The sequence below is a fragment of the Podarcis melisellensis genome (assembly GCF_964234715.1).
Source record: "Podarcis melisellensis genome assembly, chromosome: 3".
NCBI lineage: Eukaryota > Metazoa > Chordata > Lepidosauria > Squamata > Lacertidae > Podarcis > Podarcis melisellensis.
The window spans coordinates 1,516,240-1,537,004 of record NC_138530.1 but is presented as its reverse complement, the minus strand read 5'-3'; the positions used below and the strand labels follow the sequence as shown (position 1 = coordinate 1,537,004).

The window sequence follows — 20,765 nt, the reverse complement described above, 5'->3', positions numbered from 1 at the left end:
GTGAGATACTCTTGAGTATTGCTCTTGAGTTCAAATCTTGCCTGCAGTTTTTCCACATGCTTCTGGTTGGCTCCTATGAAGACAGGACGCTGAACTAGGTAGGCCATTGGCTTAACCCAACAGGCTATTCTTAGGCCCCTCCAGAAAGGGCATGCTTGGGGGGTGGGGAGACCCCGGGTCCCCCCCATCTTCCCCCCCCCACACACACACACACACTGCCTGCCTCCTGCTTGCCTCTTTCTCTCCCCCTCCTCTCCCCCCTTCCCCGGTGAAGAGAACATTTGTTAGCAATTAGGGCTGGAGGGAGGGGACCCAGCGCATATTTCGGCAAAGCTCCAAGGCCGCCTCGCCTCCCTTTCCTCCCCCACCCCCACCCCCTGCTGGATTTGGGGGCAGCGGCCATGGGAGGGAAGGCTCCAGCCAGCCGGAGAGGCGGCTGGCATATAGAGGAGCCACTCGCCCTGTTTTGAAAGCGCGAGGAAGTTTGTCTGGGCAATGGACCAGGGGGAGCACGCAGGAGAGCAGAGAGTGCCGTGCGCCCTGGAGGCAGCAGAGATGCGGCTCTTTGCGCGCTGACTGAAGGCCACTCTCTGGGGCGAGGGGAGCCAGGCAGGGGGTGGATGTTTAGCCAGGAGGAGGAAGGAGAACCCAGCCACCTTCATGGGGCACTGAAGGGGTGAGTCTCGCCGCCACCTCCCTCGGCGCACCGAGGGCCAGGTGAAAAAAATGGCCCACTTTTAGCAGCGCTGGATGGAAGAGAGGACCCCCTTCTCCAGGCTGCTGTGGAGCGGGGTGCGGGGAAAGGATGTCCACTCCACGCTCCGGAGCCGCGATGCTCTCTTCCCCGAGCCGCGTCCGGTGTCTCTGGGATGCGCTGCTGGGATGTGGCGCGACCCTCTGAGCTCCATCCTCGAGGACCAGAGACGTCTGGCAAGCTGCGCCTCTTCACCTGCAAGGCCTACCAAAGTCGAACCTCCCTCGCTCGCTTGCTTATTTCGGTAGAAGCGGCTCGGACTGGGTCGTGGGGGTCGCAGTCCTCCTCCGGGTGAGGATCATGAAAGGTGAGTCGGAGGCAGCGAGGCTGCTGTGTTCCACCGAGCTCTTTGTCGCTCCCACTACAAGACAAAACGGTAGCGACCCTTCTGGAAATGGAAGAAAGGTCTCCCTTTAGTGATCTGAGGTTTGTTTAGAATTGATGCAGCTCTTCAGAGCCACAGTTATGATCTGTCACCTGCCCTGAGGTTCGCACTGGAGAATGTCCCAGTGGACATTAACGAATCTGGGCAAAGGCATAGTAGATCTGTTTGGATTTTCTGCTTTGCGCATCCAATTGACTTGGGCTGGCCCAGACTGAACGCAGAGCACCCGCTGTGAGAGGAGTCCTGGGTACACTTCTGAGCCTGAAATCTTGTGACTGACTCTACAGACATGATGTTAGCCACAGTCAACAGCTTGTAGTGTCCAGGTCAAAGGAAGGAATAGTCCCACTGTGTCCAGTTCTGGGCACCACAATTTAAAGAGGATATTGACAAGCTGGAAGGTGTGCAGAGGAGGGCAACAGAGATTCTTGGTTCTGAAAACCAAGCCTTACGAGTAATGGTTGGGGGAGTTCGGGATGCTTTAGCTGAGATTCCTGCATTGCAGGGGGGTTAAGCTAGATGACCCCTGGGGTCCCTTCCAACTCCACATTTCTATCATTCATAGCCATCCTGTCATTTCTTACGAAGGGCTGTGTTTCGATGTATTTCCCCCCCTCCCCCCAAAAAACCCCAGCTTCGATCCAAACTAGGGCAAAAGAAAACCCCAGCTGCGTTTTAAACTGGTGATGTGCCCACAGCCTAAATCTCCAGGGCGCTTAATTCAAAATGAGCGTCCCCTTTGCAAATGCCGGAGACCCCGAGATGTTCGTGTGAGAGAGGCAATGCAGAGGGCGAGGAAGGCAGTCAGGAATTGCTACCATGGGTCTGAGGAAACTCAAGAGGCGGGGGTGGGGTGGGGGGAGTGGGCGGGAGAGGCGGGGCCGGTGGGGTTACGCAGAGGGCTCACAGCTCTGGCTACAACAGCGGCTCATTGCTCGCCTTCCGGTCCTCAGGACACCCACCCACCCCCCTCACATTTCCCCAACCCCCTTTTTGTCTGACTTCAGAGATCAAAAGTACAGCTCAGATTTCAGAGTGCAAATTACCAGAAAAACAGAGGGAGGGGACGGGACGGGACTGATTCCCGTCCGTGCGCAAGACGCGCAAGACGCATCATATGCTGATAGTCATAATTGCGGGCTTGAAACTTGACCCCGCAAATGTCACTGTGTTCCTGGTGCAGGAAATTGCAGAAGCGCCGTTTGAATCTGCTCTTGGCCCAGGCAGCTTCTCGGTCCTGAACACCCCCTGAGGTTTCCTTTTTCCCTCTCTCTCATCCTGCAAGCGCCACCCTCTGGGATTGCTGTGGGCCGGTTCTGCCGCCGTGCAGTCACAGAATTGTAGAGTTGGAAGGGACCTCCAAAGGTCATGCAGTCCAACCCCTACAGTACAGGAATCACAGCTGAAGAATGCCTTAATCAGAGGTTTTTAATCAGAGGTTGGATGGCCATCTGTCATGGATGCTTCAGCTGAGATTCCTGCATTGCCGAAGGTTGGACTAGATGCCCCTTAGGTGTCCCTTCCAACTCTACAATCACAACCTGACTTGTGGGAAAATAGCAGTGCTAACCCCACATAAAGGTAAAGGGACCCCTGACCATTAGGTCCAGTCATGACCGACTCTGGGGTTGTGGCGCTCATCTCGCTTTACTGGCCGAGGGAGCATGCAGCTTCCAGGTCATGTGGCCAGCAGGACTAAGCCGCTTCTGGCAAACCAGAGCAGCGCATGGAAATGCCGTTTACCTTTCCGCCGGAGCAGGACCTATTTATCTACTTGCACTTTGACATGCTTTTGAACTGCTAGGTTGGCAGGAGCAGGGACTGAGCAATGGGAGCTCACCCCATTGCGGGGATTCGAACCGCTGACCTTCTGATCGGCAAGTCCTAGGCTCTGTGGTTTAACCCACAGCACCACCCGCATCCCCCCTAACCCCACATACCTGGGAGTAAACTTACTGATTTCAATAGGACTTCTGAGTAGAACAGACATGGTTAGAAGTGCACTGTTAAAGTAAAGGTAAAGGGACCCCTGACCATTAGGTCCAGTCGTGGCCGACTCTGGGGTTGCGGCGCTCATCTCGCTTTACTGGCCGAGGGAGCTGGCATACAGCTTCCGGGTCATGTGGCCAGCATCACTAAGCCGCTTCTGGCGAACCAGAGCAGTGCACGGAAATGCCGTTTACCTTCCCCCCGGAGAGATACCTATTTATCTACTTGCACTTTGACGTGCTTTCGAACTGCTAGATTGGCAGGAGCTGGGACCAAGCAACTGATTTAAATAGAACTTCTGAGTAGAGCAGAAGTTCACTGTTAGAGATGTATTTATTGTTGCGTTTTGTGGCCTATGTAGGCATGCATTCTGTCTCTCTCTCTCTCTCTCTCTCTCTCTCTCTCTCTCTCTCTCTCTCTGTGTGTGTGTGTGTCTTACATAGACAAAGACGCCGTGACCTAGTGTTTAGACATGAATGCGGTGCAGAACTAGGGCATCATCAGATAGCATGGATGGGGCAGTCAGTGGGAATTCCTAGTCATTAGGAAGACAATGGACTCAATTGACTGGGAAAGTCTCATGACAACCCAAGAAAAGCGCTGTTGGATTAGGCCACTGCCCAGCATGGTCTTCTCACAGCGACCAACCTGATGCCTCCATGGGAAGGAGGGTCAGAGCCTAAGAGCCCCTCTCCCCTTTCCGGAAACTGGGATTCAGAAGATTAACCATGGATGGCCTCTGTTCTAAACAAAACTTGCCCTTATTCCCTTATGGGGGACACAAGTGCCCATACAGAGTCCTTACGTAGGTTCCCTGTTGGTAGGAGAAAATAACAGAATATTGAGAAGCAAAGCAGCTAGTAAGCCTAATCTTTATTGATCTGTTGCAACAGGGTGCTCCCCTCTCACGCAGGAAAGGAGGAGGAACCCAGAACCAAGGTGTGCCTGCCCTTATATAGACATTTTAAATTGCCACCCTGTAGATCAAGACCACCCCCAGATACATCATACCTACATCACAGAAAAGGCTGTCTACAGCAGAAATCTGAGTGCGTTGTTTATCTCGTCTGACAGGTTACCTGTTAATGCTCACTTGATTGGATACCCTGCGGAGCCTGGCTAGTCTTTTGTAATGATAAATACTTAGTTCCTGAGCCAGGTCACAGGCTCACCCTATTGATACACAGACAGACATACCCTTAAGACAGGATTTGTGAAGGAAAAGACAACAGGGAGGCTTTTCCACTTTCTTTTGACCTTGCAAAGAAAACATTTGGTCAGTCTGAGGAATCAAAAATGGTTTCAGGTCGGTCTTCCTGTGCTGATCTATGTACGTGCTTGGTTGGTACATTATATATCCTAAGACCTTAGAATTCTTATCACAATTTATATCCTCCTCCACAAATCTGTCTAATCCTCTTTCAAAGCCATCTACGTTGGCCGCCATCACTGCCTCCTGTGGCAGGGAGTTCCATAGCTTAACAATGTGCAGCGTGAAGATGAAGTTTCTTTTATCTTTCCCAAATCTTCCAGCATTCAGCTTCATTGAATGCCTGCAAAGTTTCTCCTTTTTGCAAATGAATGGGAGCTGGGCGACCAGACCTTACCCAGAGTCATTCTTCCAGATCTGTGGATTTCAGCCCCCTGCCCTAAACCAGCTGATATGCAGAACAATCCCTGTTTCTTTGGTTTAAAAGCTGCTCCTGTCCAAACAAAGATTCGGAGCTCTCTTCCTCTTGCACGCACTGCAGGCTTCATTTTTGGCTAACAGAACCCCCTCATTACCAGATCCCCAACCCGGAGTTTACAATAAATAAATAAATTAAAGGCCTGCATCTCGCAAACCCACCAATCCTGGGAGTTCAAGCTAGCAATCATCTCAATCCCAAATGGAGGGCCTGGCCATTCCTTGCTCTCCTTCAAAGGCCTCCTGGAGTTCACCCTGATTTTTGTGGACCCCTTCCATGCTATAATCACTCAGAAGAGAGACAATCTGCAATCATGAGTATTGGTCTGGACTTTGATGAGCATTTGTGTGGATCCCAGACTGGGTCTGGAGCTTATTAATTTGATGATGATGATGATAACTTTGGGCAAATAAAGGGGTATGTGACAGAGGTTTAGAAAACTATGCACAGGCATGGGGAAAGTTGGCAGAGAAACATTTTCCTCTTCTCAGCTCCTAAAACAAGACCCCCGTGAGGATCATCCAGCCAAGCAGGCAGATTCACTTGGACAAAAATTTGTTCCTGGGGGGGGGGGTCTCTCTTCCAACACGGCAGCTCTATGATTCACACGGCGCTTTGGAATTCAACACCACAAATTCCTGTGGTGTCTACTAATTTTTATGGCTTCAAAGTGAGATTAGACAAATTGAATAAGGCTATCAGTTTCTATGCCTCCAGGCAGAGAATCAGCTTGGCTCTTTCCTGAAACAACTCATTTGGTGGAAGGAATAGAATTGTAATTGTAATTGTAATTGTAATTATTATTATTATTATTATTATTAATAATAATAATAATAATAATACCCCGCCCTCCCCAGCCAAGACTGGACTCAGGGCTGCTAACACCCGATATAAAAACAAATTGATTCAAATACAACTTAAAAACAAGATTAAAATACAACATTAAAACATTAACATACAGCCTCATTTCAATGGAAGCTCAAATCAAAAACTTTTTGGGGGATGAAAACGTCAAGTCTTCACCAAGGCCAGCTATCCAGACAGTCCCCAAATAGGAGTTCCATCACAGGAGGAGAAAGGGAAAAAGAAGAGGGGGAGGGAATCAAATTGCAGCGTTGGCAGGGATCCCCAGAGGTCATCTAGTCCAACCGCAGGAATCACGGTGAAAGAATCCCCAACAGATGTCTATCCAGCCTCTGCTTAAAAACCTCCAAAGAACGATAGTCCATCACCTTAGGAGGGAGTCCGTTCCTTTGTCGAAAAGCTCTTACTGCAAAAAGTTCTTTGTCGTGGGCAAGCAAGCTTTTGAGCTGCACAGGTCTCTTCATGGGGCACAATGGGAAACACCACTAGATCACAGGTACTCCTTCGGCAGATCCTTTCCACAGGGTGCAGCATACGCCTCTGACTTTCGACCCCAAATCTCCAGGGTGCCCCTCAGCGCTAAGATTTTCACCTGGTAGCCCTCGGTCCTTCAGATGGCAAATATTTGCTTGTCTTCGCCACAGGAGGATAAATACTGGTGCCAGGTCTCCTGCTCTGGAAAACAGCCTGCACCTGGCCAGACCGCTTCTCCCCTCCCCTTGTTGATGTAAGGGAAGATGGGGGTTTCATAAGCTGTTGACCCAAGGAAGCCCGTCAGATGTTGAAAGGTTCTTCGCAAAACCGTTTACTGGATTGATTCTGTCCCACATCAAAGGCTGGGCACTCAAGCCCACAGTAACCATGAGAATGCCACGGGGGCACAAGGCCTGGGGGAACACGGCGCCCGCCCTCTGGGCATCCACCTGGGTGAAGCTAAGACAGGGTCTCCCGTCTCTCTCAGGTGCATGGGGCCACAAGGAGAAGCATCACCTGGCCATCTGGGGCATCTTTCTGCAGGGCCTGCAAGACAGAGCTGTTCCGCCTGGCCTTTGGGTTTTTTTTTTAAAGATATTTACTGAAGTTTTAAAAAGTTATATAAAAGAAAAAACAATAATACAAACAAAACACAAACAAAAACAAGTATAATTTCAATCCCTTATTTTCTTATAACTTGCTTCCCCGACCTCCTCATACCTCCCCTTTCTGTATTCCAATTTCTAATTATTTAGTTCAGCAAATTCTCTCCCTTAATTTTCATTTAATTTTTGGCCTTTCTTTTCTTTTTACTTATCCATTACAGCTGGAAACCACATAATTTCTAAACCAACATCCTTCTAACATTCATTAATTTTGCAATGTTTCCTAAGATAGTCCTTAAATTTCTTCCATTCTTCTTCCGCTGTCTCTCTCCCCGGTCTCGGATTCTGCCAGTCATTTCTGCCAGTCCCATGTAGTCTATCACCTTCATCTGCCATTCTTCCAAGGTGGGTAGATCTTGTGTCTTCCAATACTTTGCGATGAGTATTCTTGCTGCTGTTGTAGCATACATAAAGAATGTTCTATCCTTCTTTGGCACCAATTGGCCAACCATGCCCAGGAGAAAGGCCTCTGGTTTCTTCAGGAAGGTATATTTAAATACCTTTTTCATTTCATTATATATCATTTCCCAGAAAGCCTTAATCTTTGGGCATGTCCACCAAAGGTGAAAGAATGTACCTTCAATCTCTTTACATTTCCAGCATTTATTATCAGGCAAGTGGTAAATTTTTGCAAGCTTGACTAGGGTCATGTACCACCTATAAATCATTTTCATAATATTTTCTTTTAAGGCATTACATGCCGTAAATTTCATACCGGTGGTCCACAACTGTTCCCAGTCAGCAAACATAATGTTATGACCAATATCTTGTGCCCACTTGGTTTGGACTCAGTCTGACTCTTATGTTTCCCTCCCCTTATGGTCTTGATTTATCGGCTACTTTTAAAATGAGGCTGCATTTTAAATTGCATTTTAACCTGTATTTTAAATTGGTGTTTGTTTGTTTTTCTCCCCCCCCCCATTATGTTTTTACTGTGATTTTATTGGCGATAGCCGCCCTGAGCCCGTCTCTGGCCGGGGAGGGTGGGGTATAAAGTGAATTTACGGTATTTATATTATTATTATTATTATTATTATTATTATTATTATTATTGGGACGCAGGTGGCGTTGTGGGTTAAACCACAGAGCCTAAAACTTGCTGATCAGACGGTCGGCAGTTTGAATCCCCGCAACGGGGTGAGCTCCCGTTGCTCGGTCCCTGCTCCTGCCGACCTAGCAGTTCAAAAGCACGTCAAAGTGCAAGTAGATAAATAGGTACCGCGCTGGCGGGAAGGTAAACGGCATTTCCGTGCGCTGCTCTGGTTCACCAGAAGCGGCTTAGTCCTGCTGGCCACATGACCCAGAATCTGTATGCCAGCTCCCTCGGCCAGTAAAGCGAGATGAGCGCCGCAACCTCAGAGTCGGCCACGACTGGACCTAATGGTCAGGGGTCCCTTTACCTATTATCATCATCATCATCATCATCTGCCAGGGCCCAGTATTGATGCCTGCCCCCAACCTCATAAGATCCCGCTGGATCAGGCCAAACGCCCATCTAGTCCAGCATCTCTTCTCAGCATAGCCAACCAGATGCTCCAATGGGGAACTCAGCCTGTTATGTACTGAAGTTCTCACCCTGGGCCAGCAGGGGGATACTGTAGATAGTTCAGGTCCAAATATGCAAATAAGGGATTGAAAGTGACGTTCAGTGATTGGATAGTTACAGAAAGTTGTTACAGTTGCATTGTAGTGGAGCCCTATATAAGTAGGCTGGCTGAACCCTTCAGTTCAGTTCTGTTCTGGCCTGTGAATAAACAAGAGCTGTTTGAAGAATCGCTGTGTCGTCTGGTATGTTCACCCACAACTTAACACAGCCAGCAGGATCCGAGCATATCAGCATCACTCTCCCCTCCTGGGGTTTCCAGCAACTGGTATTCAGAAGTCTTTTTGCTTCCGACTGTGGAGGACAGGGCACAGCTCTCCTGGATAGTAGCCATCAATATCCCTTCCCTCCTCCATGAAATTGACCAGTCCTCTTTTAAAGCCGTCTAGGTTGGTGGTCCTCACTGCCTCCTGTGGAAAGGAGTTCCATAGTTTAATAATAATAATAATAATAATAATAATAATAATAATAATAATAATAATTTATTTTTAAAAAACATCATTTTATTAAGTTTTCCATTTTAAAAATCCAATCCAATCACACTGAATGTTCCAAATTATACAAATACATATCAAATAGTCCAAATATTCTACCTAAATTATATATTTTTTGTTGGGACTTCCCATGTTTCAGGTTCGGAGGGGCTCTGATCATCTCATATCTCTACTGCCTTGAATAGTCTTTCCAATAGCTCCTTTAAATCTTCCTGTTGTTAGCCTTCCTTCTTTCATGGCCTCTGAGTTGTTTCCACAAGCGAGTTGAAATAAGCAATGATAATAATAATAATAATTTATTATTTATATCCCACACATCTGGCTGGGTTTCCCCAGCCACTCTGGGCGGCTTCCAACAGAACACTAAAAACAGAATAAAACTTCAAACATTAAAGACTTCCCTACACAGGGCTGCCTTCAAAGTCCAGTAGTTGTTTATTTCCTTGACATCTGAAGGGTGGGCGCCACCACCGAGAAGGCCTTCTGCCTGGTTCCCTGTAACTTTGCTTCTCACAGAGAGGGAACCGCAAGAAGGCCCTCAGCACTGGACCTCAGGGTCCGGGCAGAACGATGGGGGTGGAGATGCTGCTTCAGGTTTAATTCTGTGCTGCGTGAAGAAATCCTTTTATCTCTCCTGAAAATCCCAACATTCAATTTCACTGGATTCCAACTTCACCATTCTATGATTCTTTGAGTCTCTTGGTTTGTCCTTTTATTTTTATTTTCTGGCTCAGAAACGTCCACTAGTCTTGCACTGCTGACAGAGCAAGTCAAACCATCTCTTTTTTATTTTTTAACCCTAGCAGGCACTTGGAGGAATGGGTCTGAATTTGTGACCAGTGATGATTTGTTTTCCCCCTAAAATTGAGACATTGGTTTGCTGCTAATGGCTTCCATCAGTCTCCAGCAACCAGGCGCCGTTCAGAATCTTTGAACTACAACTCCCTGGGAACATCTGTTTTGCACCCAGGTTTATGTAGGTATTTATTGCACAAAATTTATACACCACTTAAAAACAGCTCTGTAACTCATTCAAAATATAGAATCACCAATCAACTAAAAACAGATTTTTAGAAGTCCACTTTCTTTCTTTCTTTCTTTCTTTCTTTCTTTCTTTCTTTCTTTCTTTCTTTCTTTCTTTCTTTTTCTTTTATTAAAGTTCTAACATTATAACATCAGACATTGTCATATTACATCACAAAACTTATTATACTGTAATTTTCAACCTGTATGTATACTTTATATATATAAAGAAAAAAGAAAAAGAAAACAAAAAATAATAAGCTATTCAAAACTTTCTCCGAAATCATATATATACCAACACTTTGGACTTCCTGTCTATCCTGTTGTATATTCCTTTGTTTACAAATGAATGTACTCATTGTATATTTCTTTACATTTTATCTAAAACATTCCTATATCAATATGTACCCTTGGTCTTCTTTCTCAACTCGGTCTCTCTCCAACATCAATCAAATGCTTGCATAGATAGCAAACCTTTACTGTATTTTTGAAGATATATCTTATTTCTATCCCACTTTTCCATACATTTTTGTTTTGAGTTGCCTCTCAGGCTATTTGTCAGCTGTGCCATTTCAGCAAATTCTTGTAGCTTGTTATGTCAATCCGTTGTTGTCGGGACTTCTTTTTTTTTAAAAAAAAGATATTTATTAAGTTTTCACAGATTATATAATAACAAAACAATAAAACAAACAATACACACCAAAAAAAGTATAATTTCAATCCCTTATTTTCTTAAACTTACTTCCCCGACCTCCTCATACCTCCCCTTTCTGTATCCCAATTTCTAATTATTAGTTCAGCAAATCCTCTCCCTTAATTTTCAGTTAATTTCTAACCTTTATTTTCTTTTTACATAACCCTTTCAGCTGAAAACCACTTAATTTCTAAACCAGCGTCATGCTAGCATTCATTAATTTTGCAATGCTTCCTAAGATAGTCCTTAAATTTCTTCCAATCTTCTTCCGCCGTCTCTCTTCCCTGGTCTCGGATTCTGCCAGTCATTTCCGCCAGTTCCATGTAGTCCATCACCTTCATCTGCCATTCTTCCTGGGTGGGTAGATCTTGTGTCTTCCAGTGCTTTGCGATGAGAATTCTTGCTGCTGTTGTAGCATACATAAAGAATGTATGCCATCCCTTTGCCACCAAAGTCCAAGGCATTTCCTGCCTTGAAGGAGGTTTTTTTATATGCTATGGCTGCAGCCCTAGAAGTCCACATTCTACATGTCTGAAGAGGCTTGCCTGAACAAAAATGTTTTTAGCAGGTGCTTGAAAAGAGCACAGGGAGAGCGTTTGCCTGGCATCAAGTGGCAGGGAGTTCCAAATTGATTCACTCCCCGCTGGCATCTGCAGGTAGGGCTTGCCTGAGACCCTGGAGAGCCGCTGCCAGCCAGTGTATACAAGACTGACTTAACATAAAGCCGTTTCCACTATTCCTGTACAAACTGGGACCGATCAGATTTGCAGTTCGAAGCATCTGGGAAGCACCAGGTTGGGGGAGACTGGCTCATGTTGCTTTCAAATATAGGGCGTGAGTTGCATTTCTGATTTGGCTTTGAGGTGTTTCATTGTGTTTTTATGGTCCTATCGACAGCCACCCTCGGCTTTATGGAGCCATGAGGCAGGATCAAGAGGGAAAGGAAAAAATCAAAAGCAGACATTGCTGAAATAAACTGTGCCCCGAGTGCCTTTGGAAAGGAAACCTTCCCCCTCATCCATACAAGGCCAGATCATTGCTCCATCCAGAATCATAGAAGTGTAAAGCTGCAAGGGACCCCCAAAGGTCATCCAGTCCAACCCCCTGCAAGGCAGGAATCTCGGCTAGAGCATCCATGACAGATGGCCCTCCAACCTCTGCTTAAAAACCTCCAAGGAAGGAGAATTCACAAGGGAGTCTGTGCTACTGTTGAGCAGCTCTTACTGTCAGAGAGATTTTTCATGTGTTGAGTCGTAAACTCCTTTCTCGTCACTTGAAGCCATGGGTTCGAGTCCTGCCCTGCAGAGCAGGAGAAAATCTTTATTATTTTTTTATTATTTATTGAATTTATATAGCACCCAGTACCTGGAGGTCCCTCTTCCATGTGACAGCTCTTGAGATGTTAGAAGATGGCTCTCCTATCTCCTCTCAGTCTCCTCTTTTTCCTTCTAAACATACCCAACACCTAATGATGGGAGACTGCTATAATGTCAGCTGCATTTTCCAATTTAATTTTTTATTTAGTCTTCAGACCAGCAGCGGCTAGTTTATCAAATGTTAGCTATCCTTGTCTTCCCCACCCCCCAGAAGAAGAACTTTACTTTTTTCTTTTTTCTTTCTGCAAATTCTTGTACGCTGTGATGGCTTTGGTGATTTCTTCCTTGTAACAACCCACAAAATTAGGAGAGGGATCTCTCCACGCTCCCATCAAAGCAGCTAAACCCCAACACGTAAACCAACTTCATCACCAGGGAAACATTTGGTAATTACACATTTCATTTCCTTTTAAAACTTTTTTAGAATAATAATTATATAATAATAATTTATTATTTATACCCCACCTGTCTGGCTGAGTTTCCCCAGCCACTCTGGGTGGCTTCCAATCAAGTGTTAAAAACAATACAGCATTAAATAGAAGATGTAATTAACTGCAAAACACACAAACAAAGCAATGCAGATTCAGAGTGTGTGTGTGTGTGTGTGTGTGTGTGTGTGTTTTACAGGAAGTTGTAAAAAGAGGTTTAAATGGGTATTTCTGAACTAGTAATCAGTTTCGACGGCTGCAGCATATGGCACTGTCTTACCTTAATTCTCCCTAAATTCTGCTTTTGACTAGGCATGAAAAACTAAATTCGCAAATACAATGCAAACAAACAAACAAACATACCTGTCAGGGAACTGACATCTAAAGCGCCGCAGGTGCAAAGGCTCCCTGAGGTTGAGAGAGCAGTAGCAGCGGAAGAGGGAACCAGTAGAGGGCGAGCAAGAACTCCAAGGGAAAGTGAGTCGGAGGGATGGCTCAGAGACGCTTCAAGCGAAACCAGTGGGGAGGTCTCAGGACCTCCTATAGGGACACCCACACCTCGACGGAAACTGTCACGCCGAGAGGCCAGACGACGTGTTTCCGTTAAGGAGCTTTTATGTTGGAAACGTTTCCGAAAGCAGCCACTTTCGGATTCTACTAGTGATTGACGCAGCCATGCTGGAGGGGCTCCGTCACAGGCAGAGGTTTGAAAACCTGATCAAACTCTGAGGGACTTGCATTTTACGCACAAGCAGCTCATCGTCCCATCACAGCAATCCGAAAGTCACCGAAAGCCAGCTTGTGCAGAGAGAAGCATCATGAGCAACCCAGCCGGAACCGGGGGTGCAGGAGCAGCTGGAGGGGGTCCAAGCCTGGAAGAAAGGTACAGAGCGTTGGAGATCCAGTTGGCGCTGCAAACGGCGAGGCTTGAGGAGAGGAGGGCTCAGGATGCAGAAAAGGGAAAGGAGAAAACCACCCCGCTCGCCAGAAAGGTACCAGGATTGGTGCAGAAATTCGGGGGAGATCCCAGGAACTATCATGCCTTTAGAACAGAGATGCAATACGCTCTAAACTTGCAGTTTGATGACTTCCCCGACGAGGAATCGCGAGTGGCGTATGTGATTGGCCATCTCGAATCCGGGGCGAAAGATTGGGTTAGACCCCTGATGGCAGCGAATAATGAGATCTTAAAGGACACGAGGAAGTTTTTTCGTGCCATGGACCTGATGTTTTCCAGCGATATTGAGCAGGGGGTGGTGCGAAGGCAGTTAATGGCTTGCCAGCAAGGAAGCAGATCTGTCCGTGAGTACTGGACTGAATTTACTATGCTGATTCATAAATTGGGGTGGGACCTATCGGCGGAGCCCATCCAAATGCTTTTCGAAGAGGGGCTTTCTTCAACCGTCAAAGATGAGCTTTCCCGGGGGCCCAGGGCGGAGTCTATGGACCAATTAACCAAATCTGCGCTGGCCATAGGAGCGCGCCAGGAGGCGAGGGCTTTGGAAAGGCGGGAAGGGAAAGGAGACCGTTGGAGGGAGTTCCGCATTCCAGACATTCCAGAGCCATCTTTCCCGCCGGCAGAGCCGATGGAAGTTGGAACAGCGCGGGCGCGCGCAGTTTCAAATCCCAGTGAAGGGCGGAAGAAGGAGGGAAAGAGCGCCAAGAGATGTTATCTCTGCCAACAGCCAGGGCACTTTGCCAGAGTCTGCCCACAAAGAAAGGAATGGCAAGGGATGGCAGGAGCTGTTGGGGGAAAGGAAGAGGAAAGCAAGGAGCAAGTAAAAGCCAACGCCTGGCTGCCACCGTCGGGGCACAGCAGCCAGGCCAAAGAGCAATGAAAGTGCCCATGCCAGAACCTCCCAGACCTGCTTTAGTGATAGAGGTGTTACTAGAACTGCCAAACGGACACCCACTAAAGGTCAAGGCGCTTTTGGATTCAGGCAGCTCCTGTAATTTCATGAGTAAGGAGTTTGCAGCTGAGCACCAGATACAGACCATCCCTTTAAGTAACCCCTTGCAGGTGACTACGATTGACGGCAGAGAGCTGTTGGGGGGAGAAGTTAGCCAACAGACTGTCCCGATGATAATGAGAGTGGCAAGGCACACCGAACAGATAGCGTTTAATGTGGCCATCCTGGGAGGAGCGCCCATCATTTTGGGGATGAGCTGGCTGGCGCTACACGATCCGCTAGTGGGCTGGCATCAGAGGGTGGTCTCCTTTGGGTCAGCGCATTGCCTAGAACACTGCAAGGAGGGGAAGGTCTCGGGAGGAGACAGAGTCACCCTAGCGGGGATGGAAGTGATGGGCAAAGGGAAGGTGCCCCCGCAATACGCAGATCTGAGCAACGTATTCAGCGAAAGGGAAGCAGACAAACTGCCACCGCATAGACCCTTTGACTGTCAAATCAACCTACTCCCAGGGGCCCAACTCCCAGTAGGCAAGCTGTACGCCATGTCAGACAGGGAGATGCAGGAGCTGAGGGAGTTCATTGACAAAAACTTGAAGCGAGGTTTCATCAGAGAGTCCCGAGCGGTGGGGGGCAGCCCAGTGTTCTTTGTGGACAAAAAGAACACAGACAAACCGAGACTGGTGTGTGACTTCAGGGCCCTCAATGCAGTGTCGGAGCCCCTGGCTTTCCCTATGCCCCGAATTGACGACATTTTGACCAGAGTAAGGAAGGGAAAGATTTTTACAAAACTGGACCTGCGGGGGGCGTACAATCTGATACGCATAAGGAAGGGAGATGAATGGAAGACCACCATGTTTACCCCTTTGGGAGCCTTTGAATACCTCGTTATGCCCTTCGGTCTACAAGGGGGCTCCGCCTGTTTTCAAGCTTTTATTAACCACGTTCTGGGACCTTTGCTCTACAAGAACTGTGTGGCCTTTTTAGACGACGTGTTGGTGTATTCGGAAGATGAGGAACAGCATGTGAGGGACGTTCGAGAAGTGTTGGGCAGGCTGCAAGCCAACCAGCTGTGGGTGAAACTGGAGAAGTGCCAGTTTCATACCAAGGAGGTGGAATTCCTGGGGTACCGCTTGTCAGACAAGGGATTGGCCATGGATCCAGGCAAGGTTCAAGCGGTACTGGAATGGAAGACACCGAAGACCAAGAAGGACGTGCAAAGATTCTTGGGGTTTGGGAACTTTTATCGGAAGTTCATCAAGAACTTTGCCCACTTGACGGCGCCCATCACCGACTGCCTCAGCAGCAAGAAGAAATTTGTTTGGACGGTGGAGGCGGATCGAGCCTTTGAAGAACTGAAAAGGGCTTTCGCCTCGGAAGAACAACTTCTGCATGTGGATTTACAAAAACCCATGAGAGTGGAAACAGATGCATCCGACCGGGCTATAGGGGCGGTCCTTCTTCAACCGGGGAGGAGTGCGTCGGAGTGGAGACCGTGTGCATTCTTCTCGCGGAAACTGAATAAGTCCGAGAGGAATTACACGGTGTATGACAGGGAACTACTTGCCATTCACGAAGCATTCCGGAGGTGGAGACATTTATTAATTGGGGCACAACACAAGGTGCAAGTGTGCACCGACCACAAAAATTTAGAGTATTGGAGAACAGCTCGAGTGCTCAACCAACGACAAGTGAGATGGGCACAGGAATTCTCCAAATTTAACTTTGAGATTTGTTATGTGCCAGGCCCAGAAAACGTCAGGGCGGATGCGCTCTCACGCAAACCAGAATATTGGGAAGGGGAGGAGGTGATCGAAGAGAGACATGTCATCCCGGAGGACCGCTGGGTGTGTGGGGCGGCGCTGGTGGGGCAACGGGAACTGGTGGAGGAAACGGAAAATGATGAATATGCCCAGGGTAAGCTCAGAGGTCTCAGGGGGGAGGGCGAGAGCCCCGGAGGTTTTGAGGAAAGAAATGGGGCATTGTATTACAAAGGGGCACTGTATATACCCGAAGGTGAATTGAGGGGGAGAGTACTCAAGCAGTTGCATGATAGCCCCACGGCGGGACATTTTGGGCAACACAAAACCATGTGGTTGGTTACCAGGGAATTTTGGTGGCCTAAGGTGAGGGAAGATGTAAGGGAGTATGTAAGAGGGTGTGACCAATGTCAGCGAGCCAAAGGGGAAAGAAGGGCGCCGGCAGGGTTATTAGAACCTTTACCCACACCAGAACGGCCTTGGGAAGCGATATCAATAGATTTTATGACGGATCTGCCAAGGTCCAAGGGGAAAACAGCCATCATGGTAGTAGTAGACCTGTTAACTAAGATGTGCCATTTTGTAGCATGCTCACATGCAGTCACAGCGGAAGAAACGGCGAAGTTGTTTGTGGAACATATCTTTAGGTTGCACGGGGCTCCCTCGAGGGTGATCTCAGATCGAGGCAAACAATTTACTTCCAGGTTCTGGAGGAAGCTCATGAGCTTGCTACACGTGGAAGTTAATTTTTCAACTGCCCGGCACCCTGAAACCAACGGGCAGGCGGAAAGGGCAAATGGCATTCTTCAACAATATCTTAGGTGTTATGTCAATGACAGAGAGAACGATTGGGTCGAAAAGTTGGCGTTGGCAGAATTTGCCTACAATAATGCGGAGAATGTGTCCACAGGGATGAGTCCCTTTTTGGCTAATTACGGGTGTCACCCCAGGGCATTTCCAGGGGAAGGAGGGGAGAGATGGAGCGTTCCAGCGGCTGAACATTTTGTAGAAGAGATGGAAGCCATCCATCAGCAGCTCCAGCTCAACTTAGAAAGGGCCAAGGCACAATATAAGAAGCAGGCAGACAAGAACAGAAGGGAAGGTGAAACCATAAGGGTGGGGGATCAAGTGTGGTTGTCAACCCAAGGGTTGCCGTTCAAAGGGGGTTGTAAGAAACTGAGGCCCAGAAGATTGGGACCCTTTGAGGTGATTCAGCAGGTCAACCCGGTAGCTTTCAAACTCCGATTACCCAACCACATGAAATTGCACCCAGTGTTCCACAGGTCGTTACTGTCACCATACAGGGGGGGACGTGAAGGGGAGCACGTCAGGGGACCAGCCTTGGAAGAGAGGGAACGCCGCAACCATGTAGCGGAAATCCTCGATTCCAGGTGGAAGGGTAATCAGGTGGAGTATTTGGTGGCGTGGGAAGGGGAACCGGAGTCAGAAAACACCTGGGTAAGTGCAGAGGAAGTCAATGACGAGGTTTTAACAGAAACGTTCCACCAAAGGTTCCCGAGGAAACCTCAGCCTATAGCAAGGTTTAGGAGGGAGTATTTCGGCACCACCGATGAGGAAGAGGAAATGGAAGGGTTCGCGGAGTCGGAGTTGGAAGATGGAGTGGACTCTGATGACGAAGAGTACCTAGAGAGTAGGAACAGCAACAAGTGGAAGGAAGTGTTCGCGACGTCGGAAGATGAGGGAGGTTCTTTCAGGGGTTTTACCTCCTCACCGCCAGTAGGAGAGGAGACGGGAGGGGGTGAAGGGGGCCCTGGAGGGGAGGTGGATGTCAGGGAACTGACATCTAAAGCGCCGCAGGTGCAAAGGCTCCCTGAGGTTGAGAGAGCAGTAGCAGCGGAAGAGGGAACCAGTAGAGGGCGAGCAAGAACTCCAAGGGAAAGTGAGTCGGAGGGATGGCTCAGAGACGCTTCAAGCGAAACCAGTGGGGAGGTCTCAGGACCTCCTATAGGGACACCCACACCTCGACGGAAACTGTCACGCCGAGAGGCCAGACGACGTGTTTCCGTTAAGGAGCTTTTATGTTGGAAACGTTTCCGAAAGCAGCCACTTTCGGATTCTACTAGTGATTGACGCAGCCATGCTGGAGGGGCTCCGTCACAGGCAGAGGTTTGAAAACCTGATCAAACTCTGAGGGACTTGCATTTTACGCACAAGCAGCTCATCGTCCCATCACAATACCCAATCCCCTCCCCAACTGTTCCTCACACACATGGGTGTCAACTCCTAGGGGCTGAAGTCCGTTCGCCCTCCCCCCCAAAAATATTTCAGGTGTCCGGGGCCCCCAAGACTGATGGACATTGCCGTTCAAATGGTGCGTGTGTCCCGTGTCATGTCCTTGATTATGTGGGGTGGGGTTTGCCTGGGCCCCCCAATATTGTATTCAAGTTGGCACCCCTGCTCACCCACAATACTATGTGCCCCTACCTAGCAGCCAGGTGGCATTAGCACGAAGGAACCCTCACTTAGTTGCACCTCTCGCATCCTGGCTCCTTTTGCGATGTTGATGAGGACACTCAAGGGGCCAGCGAAGGCCCTTGTTGTGTAACTAAACCTGTCTGACTAACACAGGAATTGGAAGGGGGGACACAGGGCATCATCTAGACTGACCCCCTAGCCCTGCCCACAACAGTGTGTATGTTTGTAAACCATAAGCCTAGCTGCTTTGGGTGAGGAACCCGCTCTGAGGGCTCTTGAAATCTTTCGTCTGTCTTCTTCATCCCTCGATGGCCGACGTCTCTGCCAGCTCTTATTCTCCTTGTCAGAGTGCCCGGCTTGCGGCTGGCAAAGAAATCCCTGGTGCGCCCTCATCTCTTAAATGAACCACAGCGTCCAAGAAACACAGAGTGGGGGTGTGTGAGCTTTTTGCTCTTTTCCCCAAAGCATCCCGGTTGTACTTGGCCATCTAGCGCTTTCGAAAAAGGCTGGAAGCCTCAAGGGAAGTGGGTCAGAAGGAAGTTCCTGACCAAAAATTCAGAGTAGGTTGATTGGCATCTGTCTGTCTCAGGAGACAACGAAGGAGTGCACATTCTGGAGTGAAGTCAAACCGTTGGAAGGTTGCAGGACCTGCTGTGGCTGTAGAGAACGATACAGGAGAGGCATGTTCATGTATGGCGGGGATGTGATAAAATTAAGAAATTTTGGGAAAATATACATGATCACCGAAGAATGGATGCTTTTGAATTCTGGTGTTGGAGGAGGCTCTGGAGAGTCCCATGGACTACAAGAAGATCAAACCTCTCCATTCTGAAGGAAATCAGCCCTGAGTGCTCACTGGAAGGACAGATCCTGAAGCTGAGGCTCCAAGACTTTGGCCGCCTCATGAGAAGAGAAGACTCCCTGGAAAAGACCCTGATGCTGGGAAAGATGGAGGGCACAAGGAGAAGGGGACGACAGAGGACGAGATGGGGGGACAGTGTTCATAGAATCATAGAGTTGGAAGAGACCACAATGGCCATCGAGTCCAACCCCCTGCCAAGCAGGAAACACCATCAGAGCACTCCTGACATATGGTTGTCAAGCCTCTGCTTAAAGACCTCCAAAGAAGGAGACTCCACCACACTCCTTGGCAGCAAATTCCACTGTCAAACAGCTCTTACTGTCAGGAAGGTCTTCCTAATGTTTAGGTGGAATCTTCTTTCTTGTAGTTTGGATCCATTGCTCCATGTTCTCAAAGCTACCAGCATGAGTCTGACCAAACTGCGGGAGGCTGTGGAAGACAGGAGTGCCTGGCATGCTCTGGTCCAGGGGGTCAAGAAGAGGCGGACACGACTAAAGGACTAAACAACAAGCTAGTGGGGTAGGCTCCAGGCACTTTAATGCCATGTGCACAAACTCTCACTTCATAGGGCATCCGGCAAATCTTCAGCTATGGCCAAGGGCACAGAGTGCAGACGCAGAGCTGGAAAGGATTTTCTCTGTTTGACAATTTCAGTGCTGGTTGCAAAGTGAGGGCAAGAGGTTGTTTGGCATGCCAAGGGGACAGATGGTTTGTTTAAAAAGGTTTAACACCCCTTTTGTTCCATGGAAGCAGCTGATCCCAGCACTTTGTCCTTCTTATTTTTTAACAAAACAATGTTTTCATTTTGTATTCCAGAGGAAGACCTCATTGGAGAAGACGACGAGATGCCATCCTTCAGATACAGGCCAAATGGTAAGAGCAGCTGGGCAGAGAGTGTGTTAGAGCCCAAAAAGAAGTGTGTGTGTGTGTGTGTGTGTGTGTGTGTGTGTGTGTGTGTGTGTACGCTCGCATGCTTGCAAGCGGTGATGCTAAGAGAAGGAACATACATAAAAGTGTTGGGCATTTGAAACATGCCACAGAGAGTGTGCAGTGTAGACCACGCAGATGGAAACACTGAAGAGATGCAAAAATATATTTGCATGGTTTAATAACAAAACTCCTCTAACATACATCTTACATAGTGTCTATAATCATCACCCATCCACCCACCAGGAGAGAGTAAGGTATATATCATTCACAATTACTGACACAGCTAATTACAGTGACTTATCAGCACCTGCTACACTGCTAAACAGCTGTGAAAATTAGGTCAGGATATGCACTCCTACTTTTAAAGTTCCTGTGGAACAATAATGAACCCTAACATTTAAACAAGATATTCAACAAAATGTGGCAGCGGCGG

At 48.1% G+C, this 20,765-nt stretch overlaps 1 protein-coding gene across 1 annotated transcript in view; it reads left to right on the top strand.

Annotated features, from left to right (window-relative positions):
- The first annotated feature begins 385 nt into the window (after window positions 1–385).
- Window positions 386–20,765, top strand: part of SCARA3 (scavenger receptor class A member 3) — a 42,910-nt gene continuing 22,530 nt past the window's right edge. Inside the window, exons 1-2 of the mRNA XM_081904079.1 lie at window positions 386–1,061; window positions 20,219–20,275. Of these exons, the coding sequence (XP_081760205.1) occupies window positions 1,055–1,061; window positions 20,219–20,275 (64 nt within the window). The 5' untranslated portion in view covers window positions 386–1,054. The remainder of the gene's footprint in view (window positions 1,062–20,218; window positions 20,276–20,765) is intronic.